General features: G+C 42.7%; 1 protein-coding gene across 4 annotated transcripts in view; it reads right to left on the reverse strand.

The window, feature by feature from the left end:
* The window catches only part of PPP2R2B (protein phosphatase 2, regulatory subunit B, beta), a 429967-nt gene that overhangs the window by 259175 nt on the left and 148799 nt on the right, over positions 1-21993 (reverse strand). The window contains exon 2 of one of the 4 annotated variants that reach the window (XM_012727844.1): positions 5266-5350. The exons of the other annotated variants lie outside the window; for them this stretch is intronic. Coding sequence (XP_012583298.1) covers positions 5266-5302 — 37 coding nt within the window. The 5' untranslated portion in view covers positions 5303-5350. The remainder of the gene's footprint in view (positions 1-5265; positions 5351-21993) is intronic. 4 annotated transcript variants of the gene reach the window in all.

Consider the following 21993-nt stretch of genomic DNA (forward strand, 5'->3'; position numbering starts at 1 on the left):
TGTATTCACTTCCTTGGATTAAATAAAAGGCTACATAAAACACAAGGTATATCTTTTCTAAGGAATCACTATAATCCCACAAAATCTTCATTGCCGCTTTTGACATACCCCCAAGGATCAAAGTGTCTTGTATCTTCAGGAGGCCTTATCTACACGGAGCATCCGCCTTATGCCAAGAGATGTTTAGTTTGGTTTCAGTGATACATAAAACAAAGAGAAGTTGTGGCACAGAACATCTTAAAGGCATTGTTGGAAACATTGTAAGTTTTGCAAAGTTGAGTCAAGACTCTCTTGGCCTCGATAATTACTGTTAATACATTTGTTGAATGAATGAGGAAATAAGCCAGTTGAAACCTGGGACCAGAGTGGAAGTCAAAGAAAAAAAGTAGAATTCAAGTGGCTGGCTGTCAAGAGGAAAAGCCACAGTGGAAAGGTACCAGGAATAAGATTCTTTCGTTCCCTTTTGAGGAATGGATCATGACGCTGGGAGAATCTCTGGAAAAGACAGCTCACTTGCCAGAATTCACGGAGAATGCTCCTGCCTACCAACTCCAGTGGAGAAGAACAATCAGCGGGTTGATAAATTCTTCTGCTTATGCTCCAGAACAAATAAACTAATTGCAAATCTTTGTTTTTAACCTAACAAATCATAGCTTGATTACAGGTCATTAGTGACCATTAATACATGAAATTGTTCGCATCTCACTGGTGCATCTGAATTACAGTCTTGCCTTTTCCACTAGCTCAATCAAGCTTCCACAGGGAAACCCCCCTTCTGGGGCCTCAAGCGGGACTTAAACTAACAATTAGCCTCTGGAATTGCACTAAGATGCAGAAGGCTTCATTATTTTGGTTCACTGATGATTTCCTGACTATAGAACCAGTCGTCCTCTCTACACTGGAAGACACGCTCTCTGTGCCTGGTAGGACGTTCCTGTCGGTCTCTTAACATCCTTAATTATTCCCAGTGACGCTGATGTACTGGTTGGCAGCACAGAACTGCTTCTGTGATAGGAACGGTCCTACACTCACAACACAGTGGCTGATTAGACTCCAGATGAATGCAAGGAGATTGTTGGGAATGTTAGAAATAGTGAGGTGGCAGAAACAGTCTAATTGGCAATACATTTTATATACACACACACACACACACACACACACATATGTGAGTATACATATGTATATGTAAACATGTGTGTATACATACATACATACATATATATACATACATATATATATATATATATATATATATATATATATATATATATATATATATATATATATATATATATATGTCAAAAATCCCAAATGGGCAGACTAAAGTAGTACTCAGATCAACTGAGCAAACGAGAATTTTTTGAAGTCCATTTGGGATTTTTGACTCATCCAGAGGAGCCAGCAAGATTCTGGAGACATGCTGGCTAATTGCCAAGCCTCCGTATAATTTTATGCTGAGCAGTTTTAGAGGGACCCAGAGTGATTAACAGAGATTAATGACCTCAGAAATGTTTGAGAACTTTCTAACTCAGCAATTGCCATTTGGGAGTGGTCTATGGTCCAGCTCATCTAATGTGCTGTTGTTTCCAGAACTGTCCCCCAGGGAACACCACTTTTGACTGCTGACATGCTGAGGCCACAGAATCAGAGGAGTTGCCGACCAGGTAGGGAACAACAGCCCCTATTCCTCTGAGATTGTCTTTACATTTCATCTAGGTTTGCTACCTAGGACTCAGCCTCAGCTCACTATGTGTGTGACAGCATAGAGCTGCATGCAAGTGAAAACATTCCTTCAAAGGAGCTGTCCCCATCATCATCAGCCCTATGAAGAAGTAGATTATTAATGGCATAGTAATGGTGGCAGATGCAGGCTCTTAAGTCAACTTCTCTTTTTGGAATTCCTGTCTTTTCTGTTGACTAGCTGTACAACTTTGTGCAAGTGACATAAGCCTTCTAACCTTCACTCTTTTCTCACCTGTCAAACAGAGTTAATAATGGCACTTGCTTCATGACGCTCATAGGCAATGAAGGAAAGAAAGTGGTTAGTACACTGCCTGGCACAAAAGAAACCTCAATAAACATGATCAGCTGCAGTTTATCTCCTTCTCCTCCTCCACCACCCCACCAGAACCACAATACCACCCAATGGCCACCATATCTGCCACCACCATCATCTCCCACAGGTAGATGAGGAAACTAATCTCCAAGCTAGACTCTTTCCCAAAGACACCCAACTGCTAAATGACTCAGGAAAGTCTAACTCATTATCTTGTGACTACACCATATCTTCTACCTGGGCCACTTTTCACTCCCCTCGGGCCTTCATCTGAATCTTCTACACCCTCCAGGTCTCATCTCCTTCTTCACAAGTCTGCCTTCCAGCCCTCACATCATTTCAGAGTACCTGGTCTCCTCCTCATCAGAGAAGTTCTTGCGTTTCACTGAGTCCCCCACTAGTGAGGAGATCCTTAGCTAAAGAGGTCAGGCCTGGCACCACACTGTGACTCCCATGAAGAGCACCAGGCTCAGAGCAAGTGTGCAATGAACACTAAATCAGCGGAAGGCAGACTCTACACACTGGTGCTGCCACATATGAAGGCTCTGGCAATCAGTGGGCTACATATTGTGTAAAGTCAAAGGCCTACATGGATTCATGCCTTAGACTTAGTATTAGTTAATCAAATACCCAAGCTCATGTTGAAAATTCAAGTCAATGCCCTCCCTGATGGCGCAGCGGGTTAAAGCACAGCACTAAGAAGCTTAAGCCACTTCTGCATGAGTTCGATTCCTGCCTGCCCCAGAGGTGACCACATGGTGCAGCAGACCTCTTCTGACCTGGCCGCTGCTCCCCTCAGCAGTGTACTTCATCAGTCTGCCTGTTCTGCTCCCCACTCTGTCTCTGGTGAAGCCTCTCGCCGCCCCTGAGCCTCAGGCCTGTACCCCAGTTCTGTATGTACAAATAAATAAATCTTTAAAAAAAGAAAAGAAAAGAAAAGAAAATTCAAGTCAAGCTTAATTGAGCACTAATGGATTCCTCCTAGAAACGACCCTGCAGTACATTAACACACATGTTCTATACTCCACACTTACGAAGTTATGCATGATGCTGGCATAGTTACCAAACCCTTAGCATTTTGTAAAGGGCATTTTCTTTGTAATTTGAAAGGTTTTTCCAGAAACATTTGGAATTGATGAGGCATAGTGAAAAGCTGGTATCCTTCCTATCACCAAGCTCTTAAAATTCAGACTCTGATGTGCCTCTCGCACTTGTAACTTTGAGGAATTTTGAATCTGATATTGACACAAACCAGAACAAATAACAAATAACAAAATCCTCCCTTTCTTCCCTTCTTGGATGAGGGAAAGAGGTAATAAAAGCTGGTGGTTCCAGGAAAATCCACTTAAAGCCTCTCCAGTGTCATCTCATTAAAGTACTACCATCACCAGCAAAACAGATAAAACTCAGATCTCCAACCAATACTATTTAAGACCCCATAGAAAATGTTATTTGGATGGTTGGAGTGAAAGAGAGATATAGGTGCTTCTTTATTAAAATAAGTCAGATAGAAAAAAGTAAACTTTTCTATTGCAAGAAAAATCCTGAACTCCACTTTATATCACAGACACTCCAAGAGTCCTTGCTTTCAAACAAGTCCTGCTTTTTTACCATATTATCTTAAAAAGAAAAACACAATAGGAAATACAACTATGATAGAGTCCATATTAAGTTAAGTGCCAGCATGCCCGTGGGGCACCAGTGGTGGACACATCTTCATCCATAGGCCAATGGAGGTTCTCTCTTTCCCTGTCTCTCTCTTTCTCACATGCGTGTGTTCTCCTTGTTGTCTTCTCCTTTTAAGTCTTTGGCTACTATTTAAATTTCATTTGCTTGTGATAAATGTTTGTGTGGAAAATTTTCTTCCCCATTCAATTTTTTTGTTACTCATCATGTGATCATTAAAAAGCTCTGTTTTGAAGAATGTTTTGTTCTATTTACAAATATGCTAAGTCCCAGTACACTCATTTATTACAGTATGGAGGTTAAAAACTGAAACAACATGTATTACGGGGTTGTCAGAAAAGTCATGATTTATTTTTTCTATGTTTTTTGAGCAAAAAATGCATCATGCTCAATATTTGACTATTTTACACATCTTGGGATGGTGATGTCTATCTTTTTTTCAGGTACAGGTGTACCCACACCAGCATCAAAAGTTCAGAGTCCATTCAACAATTAATGTCTGTGGATTTTCTTCGTATTTAAAGAGAGGTTCACAACGGTGAACTATTGGGTCAGCTTTGGCAGCTCTCATAGGTGAATATGAGATCAAATGTCCAAGAAAATGTGCAAACTCTCAGTTTTCTAGACACACTGCTTTTTGATATGTACAGACCCTATTATCCTTCCGTGAAAGAAAGGTCAAGGAGGAAGAATTTCAATGCCCATTCACTAAACAGCATACCAAGCATTGTATCAGAACTGGTTTTTTTACGCAGCTGAAACATTATCAAAAACTGTTTTGATTGAGGATTCCCTCAATTCATTTTCTTAACTTAGTCTTTTCCTTCTGAATGTCTTACTGTTTGATCTACCTCAGAGTTCATATGTACCTTTGATATAAACTCTGCCACAAGGGATACTCTCTGGTGATCCTTTTTGTACAAAATTTTGTTTTTTCAGGGCCCCAAGGTAGAGCCAAATACATAGGTTGTAAAACTAAATAATTTCCCCACAATTCTAAGGAATAAATACACCCATGCTTGCAGAAGTGTTCATAGTAACTGCCCCAGGTAGGATTATTTAGGAGCTCGATAAAGAAAACTTTCCAAATAGTCAACACAGTCAAGAAATTACTGTTTTTCCTACTTGGCAATTTCTAGATCTGCTTTCTAATTAAATAGTACCCTTCTTCCATATTGTCTCTTTGGCTCCTGATCCCAGCCAACCCCCCTGTATTTTTATATTTTGAACAGTTAAAATATCTGTCTGGGTCCTTAATTATTCTACACACCAATGTAGCATCTAGCAAAGTCTCATTTTACCTAGTCTCTCTCTCCTAGCATTTTGTTACTTGTTATCAAGACATTTCATCAAAATATGTCCTTAGCTCTTAAAACAATAAGTCACACAATGCTTCCTAGCTATCTCTTCTTTTCAAAATGTGAGTTTATTTGGCTCCCACATTTCAACATTTAAGCAACCAGAACTATTCAACACCTCCATATTGCTGTTTTCTTAGGAATAGTAGGCAGAAAGAATAATACCTTTGTTTCCATAGGTGCTTTCATCTGGATAATTCATGCTTCATTATTGTGCCACTAGTCTCTGTCTTGGGGTCTCCCTTGGCTCCTGTGACAAACATGGGGTTCAGATCCAGACTCCAGGAGGCAGTGACACTTCAACTCTTGGTAACATACAGGTCCATGACACATTACCCGGGCCCCCACAGCCTCCTGTGTGAGGCTGCTCCTAGCCTGTCAGAATGCAGGCAAATAAGGAGACCCAGGAAGCCCCACACTCAGCCCCAGTACCAGCCTCCTCAGAGGAAGGCAGCACATGGCAGGGGTTGCCCTGGGGCTTTGGATGGCAGTGGTTCTCAGGCGCTGCATGGATGACAGTGGGAGCATGGCCTGGGGAACTTGAAAGCAAGATTTTAGACCTTGCCCTTGATTTATTAGAACTCTGGGGCAAACCCAAACTCTTAGTGTTTGAAAACAACTGCCTGATAGCATCCAGAGAGTTTTGCGGGGCTTTGGGAGCAGGGCAGCTAGCTTCATATGGTTAATGAGAAGACTTGGTCAGGTACACTAGCTTGGGGGTGAGGTTTCAGAGGGTAGAGCTGAGGGGAATGAAATCAGAGACTCTCTGGTACACTAAGCAACTTGCAAGCAATTTGGGCTAGAAAGAAATGAGGGCAGGTAATCTCCATGAAACCAAGGGGGTCCCTCTCTCTGGAAGTGTTCAGAAGCATGTGTGAGTTTAATTCTAGGTGAATCTATGAATAGTCTATGAATAAGCCAATACGAGGACCAAAAATAGAGATAAAAGATTTCTTAAAAAAATACTAAGCCTTAATAGGAAACTTGAGCATATTGCTAATATAGGGAGGTATCCTTTATTGCCATTAATTTTTTAATATCTTAAAGCTATCACCTTTAAAAACTAGCCTACTGATGGTACATAGAGCAGGTAATGGATTTGAGATTCCTGATGGCTTTGTTCATATTCATAAAAGGGCAGAGGTTGACTTAGACTCTCACAAGTTTCCATTTATTATTATATGAGATTACATTTATTATTTAAAAGGGATCAATCACCACCATCCAGAGCTGACACTGTATCAAAGATTCAGTTTGTGTATTCACTTATTCTCCTCTGTTTTATATTCAGAGCAACTATCATTTGTATGTGCTTGATCATTATGCTTCAGGGCACCGGAAACTATATTAATATTAGCAAAAACAAAACCTCACCTTATTTGGCAGTTACCTCATACTATGTATCTGGGACTATCACATTCACAGTCATATTTAACATACCAACCTCTGAAAGTTAAGCATCATCACCCTCATTCTCTAGTGGAGGCATCCGGATTGAGAGAAGTGATCTAAGTCATAGAATTAGTGAGTAGCAGAGCCAGAATAAAAACAAAGTGGACCCCAGAGACTCCAGAGACTCTGTTCTTAACCACGTAAGCATATTTTTACTATAGTCAAAAACAGAAAAAAAAATGTATAGTCTAGTGCAATGAACACTTTCAACCACCTAAGGCTTCTGGAAAGCCTACAGCAAGCAAATGCACATGCTGAGCATGTTCAGTCTCAGTCAAGATCTGAGCAAACTACCGTACAACTACCGTCTCACTTAGTCCTCTCTGCGAGCACAGAAGGGAGTTACTAGTGTCCCTGTTTTATATGTAGCCAGTTACAAGTTGAGGATTTAAGTCAAAAACCCATCTTCTTATTAAAGAATTCACAGTTACACAATTCAATGAAATTTAAGCAAAATATGTAGATAGTATGTAAAGCCACTCAGCAAGTGTGGCCCCATTCACTCATGTTAGCAGGCATAAAAACGGTGTTGGTGACAGTTAACCCACGGTCTGTCTTGCTTATTTTCTTATTTGTTCCAAATGGGGAGTGTCTATTAGCTTTGGTATTTCGGCACAGGATGCATTTGGGAAATAGAACCCAGCCCACAGTTTGTCCACATCTTTACGATCACCAACTCCCACCACCTCCCACCACTTGGAAGCTTGTGTGAGTCGCCATGAGGTTTGTCCCAGGACCTTCCTGTTGCATTGATGACAATGGATGATGATGGGAATGCAACAAATCCATCCCACACACATGTCCACCCCAACAAGGACAGGCTACAGTAGGCCACATGGCTCCATCCCAAATCTACGCTAAGGATATATGTGTCAACATCCTTAGGCAGCAAAAGTGAGCACTGTTTTTCCAAGATTGCAAGTTTTGATCTAGTTGGGAGTTCAGTGACAGTTGATTTGTTTGCTATTCTAATGTCATGGGAAGAGCTCTGTGTTAGGAATCACAATCTTTAGCATTCATCTTGTCTTCACAAACCAGCTCTGTGATTATGGGCATGCTGACTAACTCTATAGATCTTAGTTTTCTCACTAAGGAAATGAAGAAATAAAATTTAATTCTCCAAATGTGTGTACATTAGATGGGTGCTATGAAAATACTTTGCAGACATAGAAAGCTAATTCCCAAGATGGCATTACTCTTTCAGGTAGCTCCTTCCATGCCCAACATTTGGATGCCAGCATGTCAACCTGAGTTAGCCAAGGCTAAAAGGCAAGAAGAAGGGGGCCTGTTTAAAATGGACCGTTATCAGCTATCCCAAAAACACCCTGGAACAATACACTCCGTTGTTACAGCGATTAAGAGAGATTCATTTTCAATGGTTCTATTGCCTGAATATTCCACGTCAGTATGGAACAGCCTGCACAGCCTGCCTGCCCAAGCAAAAAGTCACAAAACAGGGATATTTTCAGTAGTTCAACAAAGGAGGCTCAATATATTCCAAAAATACCTGGATGGGTTCCCATTCGGATTTCAAGGTGCCAAGTTATTTTCCCTCACATGTCTACATTAGAAAGTAGAATCTGACCTATATGTAGATTAGTTGGGACAGCAGTGAAAGGAGGCAGTGTGAAGGACATTTTTATGCAGAGAGAAAAAAGAAATTCCATCTGGAGTTAAACTTGGGGAGATGAATAAAAGATAGTATTTAGTACTATTGACTGTTTTCACATCTTACATTTTACGTGTACATTATACAATCAAGAGGCTCAAGAGTAAAGATATAAAAATCAGGGAAACAATTTCTTTGGTGCTTTTACATTTATCTTGGACTATAGTTTCCTCTCATGGTAACTAATAGATTAAAAAGATTCTATAAGACATCATTTCACTATTCTTCCTGTTATAGTTCTTAGAATATTTTGTAGGTCAACATAAACAGGTAAAACTAAAGATCATAGGTATAAATTTTCCTGGGGACTGTATTCATTCTTTCAAGTCACTAATTATGGGGCAAAGAAAGTAATTCCTTGGTTTGTCACTCAAACACTGGCTGTAGTTCCTCTTTTTTTTTTTTTTAAATCCACACATTTATGCATTCAAGAACTGGGGTACAGGACAGAGGTACAGGGGGTGAGAGAATTCACTAGAGACAGAGTGGGAGCAGAACAGGCAGATCTACTGCTGTGCATTGCTGAGGGCAGCAATGGGCGAGACAGGAGAGGTCTGCTGCACCATGTGGGTCAACTCTCTGGCTGGGGATGGAACTCATGAAGCAGTGGCTGCAGACGGCTTCACAATGCTGTGTCTTAACCCCTTGCATCACCAGCGAGGGCCCTATAGTGCTTCTTACCAACTTATTTCCAGCATACCAAAGACGGAAGTTATGGTGGTTGCTTAGATCATGATCCATGACTGGAAAGAAAACAAGGCTTCTCAGACAAAAATCTAACTGAGTTTCCAAAGCCCAGGTTCTCCGGGTGTGAATAGTGGCACTTTCCTTCCTAAGTTCTTTGAAAGACATCCCCCCTACTCTGTCACTGAGGGTCACCTCAAAATACACTACACGTGACCAATGTCATCCCTGTATGGACCTCTCTAGTAAGTCTGGCTGACACTAATCCACAGATTAAACATTTGTGGACTGGCTCTAGAGTAAAACATTCCAAAAATTCCTTTAGGGTAATTAAAACCAACTTTTGTGTCCATCAACACAGACTGTGAGATCCGTCCTATGCAGAGGGGCTGGATCTCACCAGTCAGCTCTAGGATATTTTATCTTAGGTGGCTTTTCCATCAGGGCAATTGATTTTTCCTGATTCATCCAGACCCTTTCTTAGCCCCCCTATGAAATGATTGACTGAGTCATCTTACCCTTTGTCTTAGTAGACATGGGCTTAGAGGGGTTCTGAGTCTGTGGTCCAAATTTATTGCCTGAGCACTTTCATCCAAACCTATGGTAAGGGATTCTTGTTGCAGGAACTGACAGTTACTGGTGTCAACTTATCACTACTCTTACAGGGAGCAAACTGATTTTCATATGAAGGAATATTAATATGACTTCAAAGTAAAAGGAAGTGTTTGGGTGCGTATTTATTACATGAGTATACCAAAACTAGATCTTTGCACTTAATGACACATACATGAATTATTTTTCACCATAATGACAAGCATTATTGTATCTTGTAGATAATACATTTATTTTTAAATGGCCACATGTTGTAGAAAATAGCAAGAAAAATAGTAAAAATTGCCTAAACGTTTATCAGCCTGAGATAACCATCTTCAATATTCTGGTTAGCAATTCTTTTCTTTTCATGGAATTCTTTGGGTCAAGGAAATTGCTACCTTTAATTTAAAAGAAAAAATAGTTTGCTTTAACCTGCCACCTCTAACCAATGTTAATAAAGTTTTATATCGCCTATCAAACTGGTATTATCTTACAACAACTCAAACACCATTAATGAGTTTCTGTTGCTTGATCAATATTTGCTGAATAGGTAAAGAGTAAAATGAAAGAACAAATATACAAAAAATGAATTGATGAAAAAGTAAATAATAAGCTATGATCTTAATTAGCTGGCTCAGTTTCCAAATGACTGCAAAACATCATTTAGCACATCTTTTGATATCTTCCCTGTATCCTTAAGTTTTAGTGAGGTTAGGAGAACCTCCTTAAACATGTTTAGCGAGATCTACACTTTTTTTTTTTAAAGATTTATTTATTTGTACATACAGAACTGGGGTACAGGCCAGAGGCTCAGGGGCGGCGAGAGGCTTCACCAGAGACAGAGTGGGGAGCAGAACAGGCAGATGGACGAAGTACACTGCTGAGGGGAACAGCGAGCGGGTCAGGAGAGGTCTGCCACACCATGTGGTCTCCTCCGGGGCAGGCGGGAATTGAACTCATGCGGAAGTGGCTTTAGCTTCTCAGTGCAGTGCTTTAACCCGCTGCGCCACCAGGGAGGGCCGAGATCTACACTTTTAATCTCCTAAGTACTGGCTACTATCTTAGCTACAGAGACATTATCGGTATTCTCTGAGTTAAATCAGGTTAAACATGGTCTCCCTAGTGGGGCAAGAGGTTAAATCTCAGCACTATGAAGCTATCCACAGCCACTGCAGCACAAGTTCGATCCCCGGCCAGGGAGCTGACTCACGTGGTGCAGCAGATCTCTCCTGTCTCCCCTGCTGCTCCCTTCAGCAGTGCATTTCAGTCATTCTGCTTGGTCTGTTCCCCACTTTGTTTGTGGTGAATTCTCTCACCTTCACACCTCTGACCTACACTCCAGCTACTGTATGCAAAAATAAACAAATCTTTAACAAAAATCAGGTTAAACACCATTTACTTGGCACCTATGTGCCAAGTACTGCACTGCCCTCTTAGAAAAGAGTAACATGAGACAATTGCCACTAATGTGATGATTGTCTTTCAAGGGTATCTTTCTAGTCAGGGAGACACCTCATTCTGCCTCATTCTGGCAGCTATACTGACCTCAGTTTTCACGGTCATGGAATAATGACATTATACCTTTTACAATTGTTATGAGGAAAGAGATGGAAGAATTCAGGGAAACAAGTCATGGGGAATGTGGGTTCCTAGCAGAACTTGTAGATAGCAGAGAGGGGAAACAGAAGACGGAGGGATAGGGAAGTGGGCCTGAGCTGGAGCTGTGAGACCCAGGACAAGACAGCTTGGTTGGTCTTAAGATTAGTTAAGGGAGATGAGTGGACAGCAGAAAACATTACAACTTATAAGCACCACAGAAACTGTGAGCAGACTAATCTTAAAGGATCAGGTAGTGGTAGGGAAATATTTTTTACCTTTCCAGTATGTGCCTAAATCAAGGCCATCTATATGAGTGACTCAAGGCACTGGCTTGTCAAGTAACTGGAAAAAGAAAAAAAAAAAAAAAACCTGGCCTGCACAATGGGCTCCAATTCAAGATTCTCAGACTTACAGGGAAAATTCTGATCAGAAAATTTCCATCTCAAATTGTGCTGAGGAAGCTTGGGGGCTGAGTAAGCATGTTGGCAGCGGAAGCATGATAATCATATTGCTTTTGCATTTTTGTACTTCACCGTAGTGCACAGAGTTTCTTGGGGCCTGTGAGACCTTACCAACTTTTTGATTTCTCCTAGCCCTTGTGGGGCTAGGAGAACTAGAGGGGAATACACCTTGTTCACAAATGTCACTGCATCAAAAACTTCCTCTTCGTGGCCTATGAAGTGGTCAGAGGGTGCTGATTCCCAAGGCAGAGATCACAGTGTCTCCCCGTGCTCCCCCTACAAAGTGGGGGCCAGGCTAGATACCAGTCACTGCAGGAGATGTCAGGGGAAGGCTGAGCCACCCCAGTCTCCTGTTCACTCACGGTCCCAGGGCTGCCATTTTCCCTTCTGTCGCATCTTTTCCTTTTAAACTAGCAGCAATGTTGGGGCCTGGAAGCAAGTCCCCATGGATCTGTGTGCTCATCAATTACCCTCTCACCCTCCCCACCTGCCTGACATTCCAGCTAGAATACAAAGGAGATGAGGTATAGACCTTAATGTTATGACCCCAAATGGTCATCAGGACTTGATTTTTCTAGAAACTGCTTTAACACTCCTTGTCCTATGAGAAAGCAACTGGATCTCCTACTAAGCACCGCAGATCTGCAGCCATTCAAATGTCCATCTGTGTCGCTGCCCACGTTTCTATACAACTTTCAAACACATCGTTTAAATTAGATCTTCTGGCCACTTAGGTTACTACTTATGTTTCAAAAAACTTCGTCTTCTCACTTTGGTACTTCAGAAGGAGAAAAATGCCCCAAGTATTCATGCAAAATGAAGGAAGACTTTAAGTTGATTCCTAACTATAATCCCAAAGACTGCTGAAATTCAGGCTCAACCTACTTTGAACAGAAACTAAAGTCATTCATTACAAATATAATTTAAGCATAGTTTATAATAGTTATACTTTAATTTCCAGCAAAAAAATTTGCTATTTTTGGTGAAAGCTAGACACATCTGGAAGTCTTAAGTCAATGTACTCAGTTTTCTCAGATTTCCCTGGGTTCGGAGCACATTCAACTACACATAGTATTAACCCAAAAAAGTTAGCCAGGCTTTCAGAAATGTCAAATTTGAACCTCTGGAGAGGTTAACTCATTAAGCAACTATTCTGGGTCAATCATTCCTTGAAGTTACCTACTCACTAGTTTGAAGAAAAATTAACATTTCTGGGTCACTAGCTTCCATATACTTATCTACAAATGATGCCATGGAACCATGAAAGTCATTTTATTTAATGCGGCTGGTCAGCTAACCCCCAGAGAACAAGCTACTCAGCCATGTATTTAATGCCAGAGGCTGAGAACCAAGCTCAGCTCAAGTCTCAGGAGGGGGAAAAGTAAGTAGAGCTTTGGGGAAGGACAAGTCAATGGGGTGAGATTAAAGCTTGCTTGCTGTATCTTTATGATAACCTAAGTTTCCTAGGATGAACTTCAGTACTCAGAAACTCTGAGAATGACAGGTGAGGTAATATACAGAGTACAAAGGTGAGAAAGCACCATGGCAATTGCAAAGGTATCCCTTGGTACACCTTTTTGAGAAGACAATATACACCTTGAACCTTAACTGTGTATATCTAATATTCTAGCCATCTTGATGTTAGAAGTGTGTTCTAGTAACCAAAGATATGATTTAGATTCATGTAATTATTTATCACACAACTATTATAGGAAAATATTGGGAATTATCTAAACTTCCAGCATTAGGCAATAGCTAAATCTAGGGTTTAACTATAAGATGTTACACAGAAATGCTCACAGTAATAGTGTGTGCGCCCCAAACAAGTAACAATAGATATGATATCATCATACATAGACATCATTTTCATCCAATAGTCTCTGTCTCTCTCGCACACATACACAACCTGGAAGAAAATGCATCAAAAAATACAAAGATTATGTGTGGGGACAGAGGGAAATTTGATTTTTTGTTTGTGTTTATTTAATACTAGTAGAATATAAGCTCTGAGAACAGGGTTGTATCCTTTTTAAGCAAATGAATATCATTTTAATTTTTTTGTATGCTTAGATATAATAATTTCAAAATGACTAGTCAGCAAACAATTAGGAGAGCCTACTTCTCAGAATAGTTGTGGTAAAACCAGAGGCATATATGCAGCTCAGATTCACATAGCCTGTCCGGAATTTGAGGACAGAGTCATCTACCCCAGTAGATCAAAAGATGCTTGAGAACAAGAATTTACACTTCCCTGTACTACCCCACAATCTACATAGTGTCTGGAAATAAATACAAGAAATTTGGTTTTAATCAATGTTTTTCCCCTACTTTCAAACACTGGAAGAAATTGGGGTGTTCCTGATTTCTGAAGCCCCCAGATTCACAGGGGGTTTAAAAGCCCCTCTGGGAGTCCGCGACAGCAGGGAGAAAGCAATTCTATTGTGCCTGTCAGACCCTGTCACTGAGAGCTCAGCCCTGCCGACTGGCACTGGCTCTCCCCATCAGTGCGGTGAGATGAGCAGCGCCCTGCTCACCAGATGGTTATTTGTTCCACCAGCCACCTTTGCTGCGTCCCTGATTCACTCCAGCCCAGGACAGTCTCCAGCTCTCATGCTGGAAGGCAGCTCTCGCCAACAACTTTGCCAAATGGCTCCTCTCAAAGTCATGGGCTGCCCAGACAGACCGGCTCCTCCATCTGCAGCAGCTCTTGGCAAAAAGATGCTTCCCTTTCTGGCTCCACCTCTTAGGCTGCATCAGCCCCATCGTGCCAGGAGGATGATCTGCCTCATGGTTAGGTTCAACCAGGTCCAGAGTTCTGGGACCACCCAAAGCCTGTGCCTGTGCCCCCATCTTCATGCCCTGAGTGCAATGTCAGAACATACCAAGGAGACCTGGAAGAACACAAATCAGATGGAATGCACCATTGAAACTTAGAGCCAGAAAAGTCTATCGGGAGCAAACCTCCTCTCCTGCCTCCTCAACCTCATGTTAGTAGATTAGGAAACTGAAGCCCCGAGAGTCAAAGTGACTAATTAGAGTGACAGGACTGGGAACAACACTCAGGTCTGCTGCGTCTTCTACTTGTGACTGCTTGTGATATGACGGTGCCCTCCAAACTCCCCCCTCTTCATACACAAATTTTTGAGATGAATTGGACCATTTGTATGGTATTGGTTCAAAAAACCATTTCTTTAGAAATGTGAACAATTTGTCCTCTATCAACATTAATGACTTTTGTTCTAAACTGGAGTAGACAACACTATACTGAGATGACCAGCGGAGCTTAGGGCTGATTCTGAGGCTATAACACAGAAGTCATTTCCAGAGCTCTGTCCCTGCTATTGGGTAACCTGGGACAAATAGTAACCTTATTCTATTTTGACTTTGCATTTGAAGGGGTGTAAAGAAAATATAAATGTGCAGTTTATAAAGATCAAATGAGAAAAAATATTTGAAAGCCCAAAGTCTTTCCCTGGCACAGAGTAAGCTCACTGCAACTGCCAGCAGGAAACACTGTTCTTTGCTAACACTCAAATCCACACTGGTTTTGGAATACACAGTGCTGTGCACATAGAACTAGGTGTGCCAGGTAGCCCCATTTCCTACAGTAGGAAATTCAAGTTCAAGAGCTAAAACGCCTTGTCCAACTTTTCTTAGAGAATAAATGGAGGACAGATAGTACATGCTGCCCTTTTGCAAAAAAAAAAAAAAACAGAAACCAGCACCTTAGACTTAAAGATGCAAAAATCAGGTAGGAAAACTGAACAAAAGCAAATGTACATAGATAATCACTGCAGCATCTTATGTAACACAAAACACTGGAGACAATTTTGTCTTCATCCACAATGGAACTACGTAAGAACTACTAAATAAACCATGGCTCAGTCATGCAGTGGGGTGCTGTGCAGCCGATATTGGGGTCCTGAAATGGAAAGATCTTTCAAATTTATCGTTCAGTGGGAGAACAAAGGACAAATAAAACAAACGGCATGTATTCATTTATGCAAATAAACAACACCGCTCCCAGTGGCATAGCTGCATGTGTAGATTTAAATGTATGAAAATGCATGGAAAGGGCCGCCCTGCTGGTACAAGGGGTTAAGTTCAGCACTATGAAGCTGTCCACAGCCACAGCAGCATGAATTCAGTACCCCGCCAGGGCAGTGACCCACTTGGCATGGCAGACATCTCCTGTCTCATCTGCTGCTCCCCTGTTTTTTTTCATCAATCCGCCTGTTCAGTTCCTCACTCTGTCTCTGGTGAATCCTCTCACGCTCCACACCTCTGGCCTATACTCTAGCTCTTATATGCATATATTTATGCATAAATAAGTCTTTTTAAAATATGCACGGAAAGATGCTATGAGGACCCCTATCCAACAATCGACAATGACCGCCCTTGGGAGGGTTGGGGGCGGAGGGTCACTCGTGCTTTGCTTTCTTTCCTTCAATACTTGAATCCTTTTTTTTTTTTTTTAAAGATTTTATTTATTTATTCGTACAGAACTGGGGTACAGGCCAGAGATGCGGAGAGTGAGAGGATCCACCAGAGACAAAGCGGGGAGCAGAACAGGCAGATCGACGAAGTACACTGCTGAGGGGAGCAGCGGGCGGGTCAGGAGAGGTCTGCCACGCCAGGTGGTCGCCTCCGGGGCAGGCGGGGATCGAACTCATGCGGAAGTGGCTTTAGTTTCTCAGTGCTGAGCTTTAACCCGCTGCGCCACCAGGGAGGGCCAATACTTGAATCCTTTTAAGGGAGAAGCTGTTCGTGTATTATTTGCCTTATCACTACGGACATAAAGGCAAAGAAGAATGCAAATAACACAAGATAGTGGTGGTGAACCAACAGTCGTCCTGACTTAGCGGTCCTTGGCTCCAACCTGGCCTGTGCAAAGTCACATGAACAATTTTAATTTCACTGACTTCTTGTGTAACTCTCCTCTTTGCGAAAACACAACCTACTAGTACTGTGCATCAGGCATTCGCCTTCTGTCTCTTACACCTCCTGTGGATGCTCAGCAGTAGAGCCAGGTCCAGCTTGCCCACCCTCCACGCTCTGCACAGCTGCCGAGGGTCACACAGCTGAGTTCCTTCCACTAGTGCGGGGGTGGCCTGTCATTCTATGATGACTTCAGGTTCCTCACAAAACAGGGATTCATTGTAGCAAAACCAACACTGTGTAATGGAGGAGGGGGCAGTCCCCAGCAGGGAGCCCTGCGCTGGGCCCCAACGCTCCCCAGCAGGCACTCCACCCAGCACACTTCATCGAGCAGCCCTGTCCTTCTCAAGTGAAAAAGACCCAGCCTCAGGGGCCTCTCCATCCCCTGGACCCCATGCACCTTTTCGCCCCTTGCCCACATAGCACCCTTCATTCTCTACATTTGTTCTAAGCAACCAGGCCTCTTTCTTCTAAAGCGCGGAGAATCTGACACCCCCTAGGCATAGCCAGCCCTTTCCATTACCCATGGACATCCCTTCAAAGCATCCAACATGGCTACTGTGCTTTCCACGCTGTCACACATACATCTCCTCCTCCACTCATAACTCTTCCTGTAGTGAACTCAGAGCACGAGAACTCAAGGGTCGCTGATCATTTGAGACAAAGCTCCCAGTGGGCTTATAAAAAAGAATCTGAGGCCCTCCCTGATGGGGCAGCGCTTAAAAATCTCAGCGTTGCCATGCCATTTCCAGACACTGTGGCGTGAATGGGATTCCCCAGCCAGGGAGCTGACTCACCTGGCGCAACAGCCCTCTCCTGTCCTGCCCGCTGCTCCCCTCAGCAGTGTATTTCAGTCAGTTTGCCTGTTCTGCTCCCCGCTCTGTCTCTGGTGAGTCTTCTCACCCCTTTCACTTCTGGCCTGTACTCCAGTTCTTGTGTGCATAACTAAATAAAAATAAATATTTCAAAAAAATAATAAAGCAAATGGCCCTCCCTGGTGGTGCAGCGGGTTAAAGCACAGCACTGAGAATCTAAAGCCGCTTCCGCATGAGTTCAATTCCCGCCTGCCCCGGAGGTGACCATATGGCGAGGCAGACCTCTCCTGACCCGCCCGCTGCTCCCCTCAGCAGTGTACTTTGTCAATCTGCCTGTTCTGTTCCCCACTTTGTCTCTGGTGAAGCCTCTCACTGCCCCTGAGCCTCTGGCCTGTACCCCAGTTCTGTATACACAAATAAATAAATCTTTAAAAAAATAATAATAATAATAAAGTGAAAAAAGAGTCTGAACTTGCAGTGGGATAGGTATGGCAGAACTGGTATGTTATAGTCAGGTGTCTTTTTAGCCTGAACCAGGAGTCTGACCAGAGCAGCTAAAGGAAGGAATGTGGTGATGAAGAAGACAAGTGTGGTGATACAAACTCATGAATGGGGCAGGGAGGGGGCTGTTGAGGGAATCCGCACTGGAGAGCTGCCTGGCCTAGAGGTGGCCTCGGACATCTCCACAAGTACGTGCATATCATCCGCCATCACACAGCTGTCTCTGTCCCTTCTTTTGTTCAGCTCAGGCAACTGAGTCGCCATCAGTCTGGAGGATGGGACCCCACTTGCTCAGGGACCCACCTGTCTCAGCCTCAAAAGGACACTGTGCCTGTCCTAGGCTGGGGTGAGGGACACAGAGAAGACTAGAAAAGACCAGCTTATTTTCACATTTGGATTGCACAAATCCACAAGTATTTTCCTTCTTTTTCCCTCTTTCCTCTCATCATGGAGTAGAGTGAATGTGCAGGAGGAAGTCAACTAAGGATTTCAGCACTGGGTGGGGGAATTCTCCCTTCAGGTAGGAGGAAGGGGAAGCTCTGTCTTACCACTGCTGGGAAGGGCTGGAACAGCACTTATGGGGTGGCAGCAGCGTAGAGAACAGTCTGCCGTGCCCCGCTCAGTCCTGACACAGGTGGCCATGGGGACCCAAGTCTATGTCCAGCGACTGTGGGTTCTGATCTGCTTCTGCCAGTAAGGAGCACATGTCCTGGCACATATTTCTCTGCTTTCGGAACCTTAAAATGCCTGATTCTGAAAACTGCTGCCAATGTGACAATTCTCATGTGGTGTTAAGGGAGATTAAATGAGCAAACCCACGAGGAACACCTGCAATATAGACAGTCCTCCACAAGCCTCCATTCTCCCTCAGCTACGTGCCTAAATTGGGCCCTCCGTCTCTTCATAAAGGCAAATAGCTTGAGTCTAGGAACGTCAGTCTACAGCTGCGCTCTTTTCATTGAGCGTTACCAATATTTTGACAGGACTGACCTAATATTATTCACCCCAGGTTCATCATACATTTCTCAGCAGCCCTCATAAAGGCCCGGGGATCGCCCCTGGGGAACTGGATGCTAATAATGAACTCTTGCGAGTGATTTTCAATGCACACTGGTTATTATGTTTAGTAGCAGAACATCTCTCACCCCCAGAAAGGTCATTTGCAATAGTATAAGGCAGTTTCTTCCCACCTTCCATTTCAGGTTTTTCTGAGAACAGCAGAGAACTCCAGCATTCATCCATATGCATTGGAAATACTATTCTGAACTGGCATTTGCATACAGATACCAAAGCAACTTCAGACTGGGCAGCTCTCCACTATAGGACATGCCTTGCGATGCGCCTTCATATTAAAAGTCATTTCCATGCAACTTTCTAGTTGCTGTGGTTTCTATTCCTCTTGAGCACTGTGGATGTGTGCATGGGGCCGAGGAGAAGCAGGGGCCTTTGCTTCCTCGTGTATTATTCTTATGGCCCTGTGAGGAACGCTAACATTTCCAGATAACACAGATCTCAAATCTCTGAAATCAACTCTCTGAAGACTGGACTCTCCTTGTTCTAGCACATTCTATCTGAGAAATGGCCACTGGAGCGTGATTTCAATCATCTTAGTGTGTGGATAATTCTTAGCACGTAGTCCACTGAGAGGTACTTTTGTTATAATTTTTTTTTTCTTTTATGTCAAGGCAAGATTGGTTTTCTCATAATTTTTTCACTCATTGGCTCAAATTCTGTTCTGGAGTACTCTTCTTCTAGGCCTCTCATCTCTCCTAATGGCATTAAATACCTTTAATGTGTTGGTGCCATTCCAAGTCAGATAGCTAGTCTAGATAGATCTGCACTAGACATACACCGGCCAGTTCTGACATAACCATTCCACAAGTCCAGATTCTTTTTTTTATAAGCTAACTAGGAGTTTTGCCTAATTAGGGACCCCAAATTCTTGAGCTTCAGACCCATAACAGTGTCTATCTACTTACCCGAGATTCTCAGTGAGAGACTAGTGTTTCACAGGCCGCTTGAACTAAGGAGCTTCTATAGTCTTTCCCCACCATCATCAGAAAGCCTTAGTGCTGCAGCCCTCCTCATGGCAATGTCCTGAGGACCACCCTTGACACTTTTTCTACTTTTCCACTTACACCCAACTCTTACACCTAGTCTTCTGTGGTGTAGCTCGGATCCACCTGAGTCTGTCTCTAGTGCTGTCCCATCCTAGGAGAGGACAGCATCTCCTAAAGGTCCCCTTGCGTCCACCCATTCACTCCCCACCAGCCCGACTCCATCCTGCACAGCAGCCAGACTTTCCCCCACCAAAAATAAATAAGTAAAATAAAACCTTATCATATTTCTCCCCTGATCAAAATCCTTTAATGGCTTTCTATCCATCTTTGAACAAAGTCCAAACTCCCTTATGGGCAACAAGGCTCAGCGTGAAGCCTTTGGTCCCTGTATCCCATACAGGTTTCTTCTTTTCTAACATTTGATCATGAAAAATTTCCAACAAAGAGCCAAGTTAAAACAAAACAAAAATGACAATGAATATTCATACACTGACCTCTTGGGCTTTACCAGTCCCATTTTCTACTTGTTCTCCCACCTACCTATTCACGCTGTCTTACCTCCACCTTGGCACTAACCGTGGTCTTTGGTACATTTCAAAGAAAACTGCAGGCTCCAATCTCAGGGTCACCCTTCTTCCTATTGTCCCTGACATCCCTTCCTGATACATTTTCATTTCGGATTCTGTCAGACTATGTTCTATCACTGGTTTTTGTATCTATTGTTTCTTCTACCTGGAATGTCTTACTAACTCCTCCTTCAGTTCACAGTTTTCAGGCCTTCTCTGAGAGTCTATCCCTGAACCCCCAATCTAAATTAGATCAGCTTTCTGCTCATAGAAGATCCAAGGCACCCTATGCTTTCCCTAACTATTGACAATCACAGTTGGTAGTTATAGATTTGTGAAATTCCTTGCTTAACGCCTACTTCTTCTAGCCTACTTCTTCCACACTACGGGGTGCTCCCTGAGGGCAGACATTGTGTCTGCATCAGCACAGGTTCAGTCACTGCTGCAGGAAATCAGTATTTGTTGTTGGAATGAAAGGCAGGATAACCAATAACTAGAAGGACCGAATGGAATTAATGAATTTGTTCTCCTTTTACTATGTGCAAACAGTATTGGGTCTTCATGGATCTCTGAGAGAAGGTAGAAGACATTGGCTGTCAGGTTATAACCAGCAAGAGCAAAGGCAAATTGCTAGGTATAAGCTGATGACAAGTGGCTGAGCAAACTTTTCCATGAGTCCTTCTCATCGATATCACCCCAGGTCAACACATGACCCAAGGAAAAACAATGTGCCTGCTATGTAAACGCAGCTCAAGTCCAATAATGACCATTGTAAAGTCTCGAAGGTATTTATTGAGGTCTGGCTTTATATTGGGCTGTCATGAGTGATTCCTCCATGTGAAATATGATTTCTGTGGACTCCATCATCATTCCCATGTACAACCACAGAAACTGAGAACAGAGTAACTATTTAAAAACATATCCTTTGACTACCCCTTCTAACTGGCTTGCCTTTTTTGTAAACTCCACTTACATAAAAACAGAAAGAAATTCACACATAGTTCAGAGACTGGAAAGATGAACCCTTGCATGGGAAACCTGGAGTTCCATATTTGAAAAAGTCAATAAAAGCATGTGATAACTTTATTTTTGTGGTGATTCCAACCCCTCTCCACCAGATGCTCTTCATCTCATATAATCTCACACACCTGCAAATGATCCCAGCAAAAAATTTTGCCCCAGAAAGAAATTCAGTTTACACACAAAGATAAAGCCAGTATGATCTTCCCTCTAACAGGCACTAAGTTAGCCCTGACTTTGTGTGACATTTGACAGTGAATAATGTCTCTGGGTGTCAGTGGCTTGGTTTCCTTATTTGAAAGGAGAAATAACATTATCCACTTAGCAGGGTGTAGATATATATGATATAAAGCTCAGCACATTGTGATGGGAACTTTTTGAAAGGAAAATGGGAAAAGATAGGGGGAGGTGGGAACTGTAATGCCCAGAATGAGGAATCATGGGAAATGTCTTTAATAAATGTATATGGGGGGGGGAGAGGGAGGAGTGAGAGGAAAAGGGGGGGTGAGGGGGGAGAGAGGGGAGAGAGGGGAG

This window comes from Condylura cristata, unplaced genomic scaffold, assembly GCF_000260355.1.
Source record: "Condylura cristata isolate star-nosed mole 26May11 unplaced genomic scaffold, ConCri1.0 scaffold00021, whole genome shotgun sequence".
Taxonomy (NCBI): domain Eukaryota; kingdom Metazoa; phylum Chordata; class Mammalia; order Eulipotyphla; family Talpidae; genus Condylura; species Condylura cristata.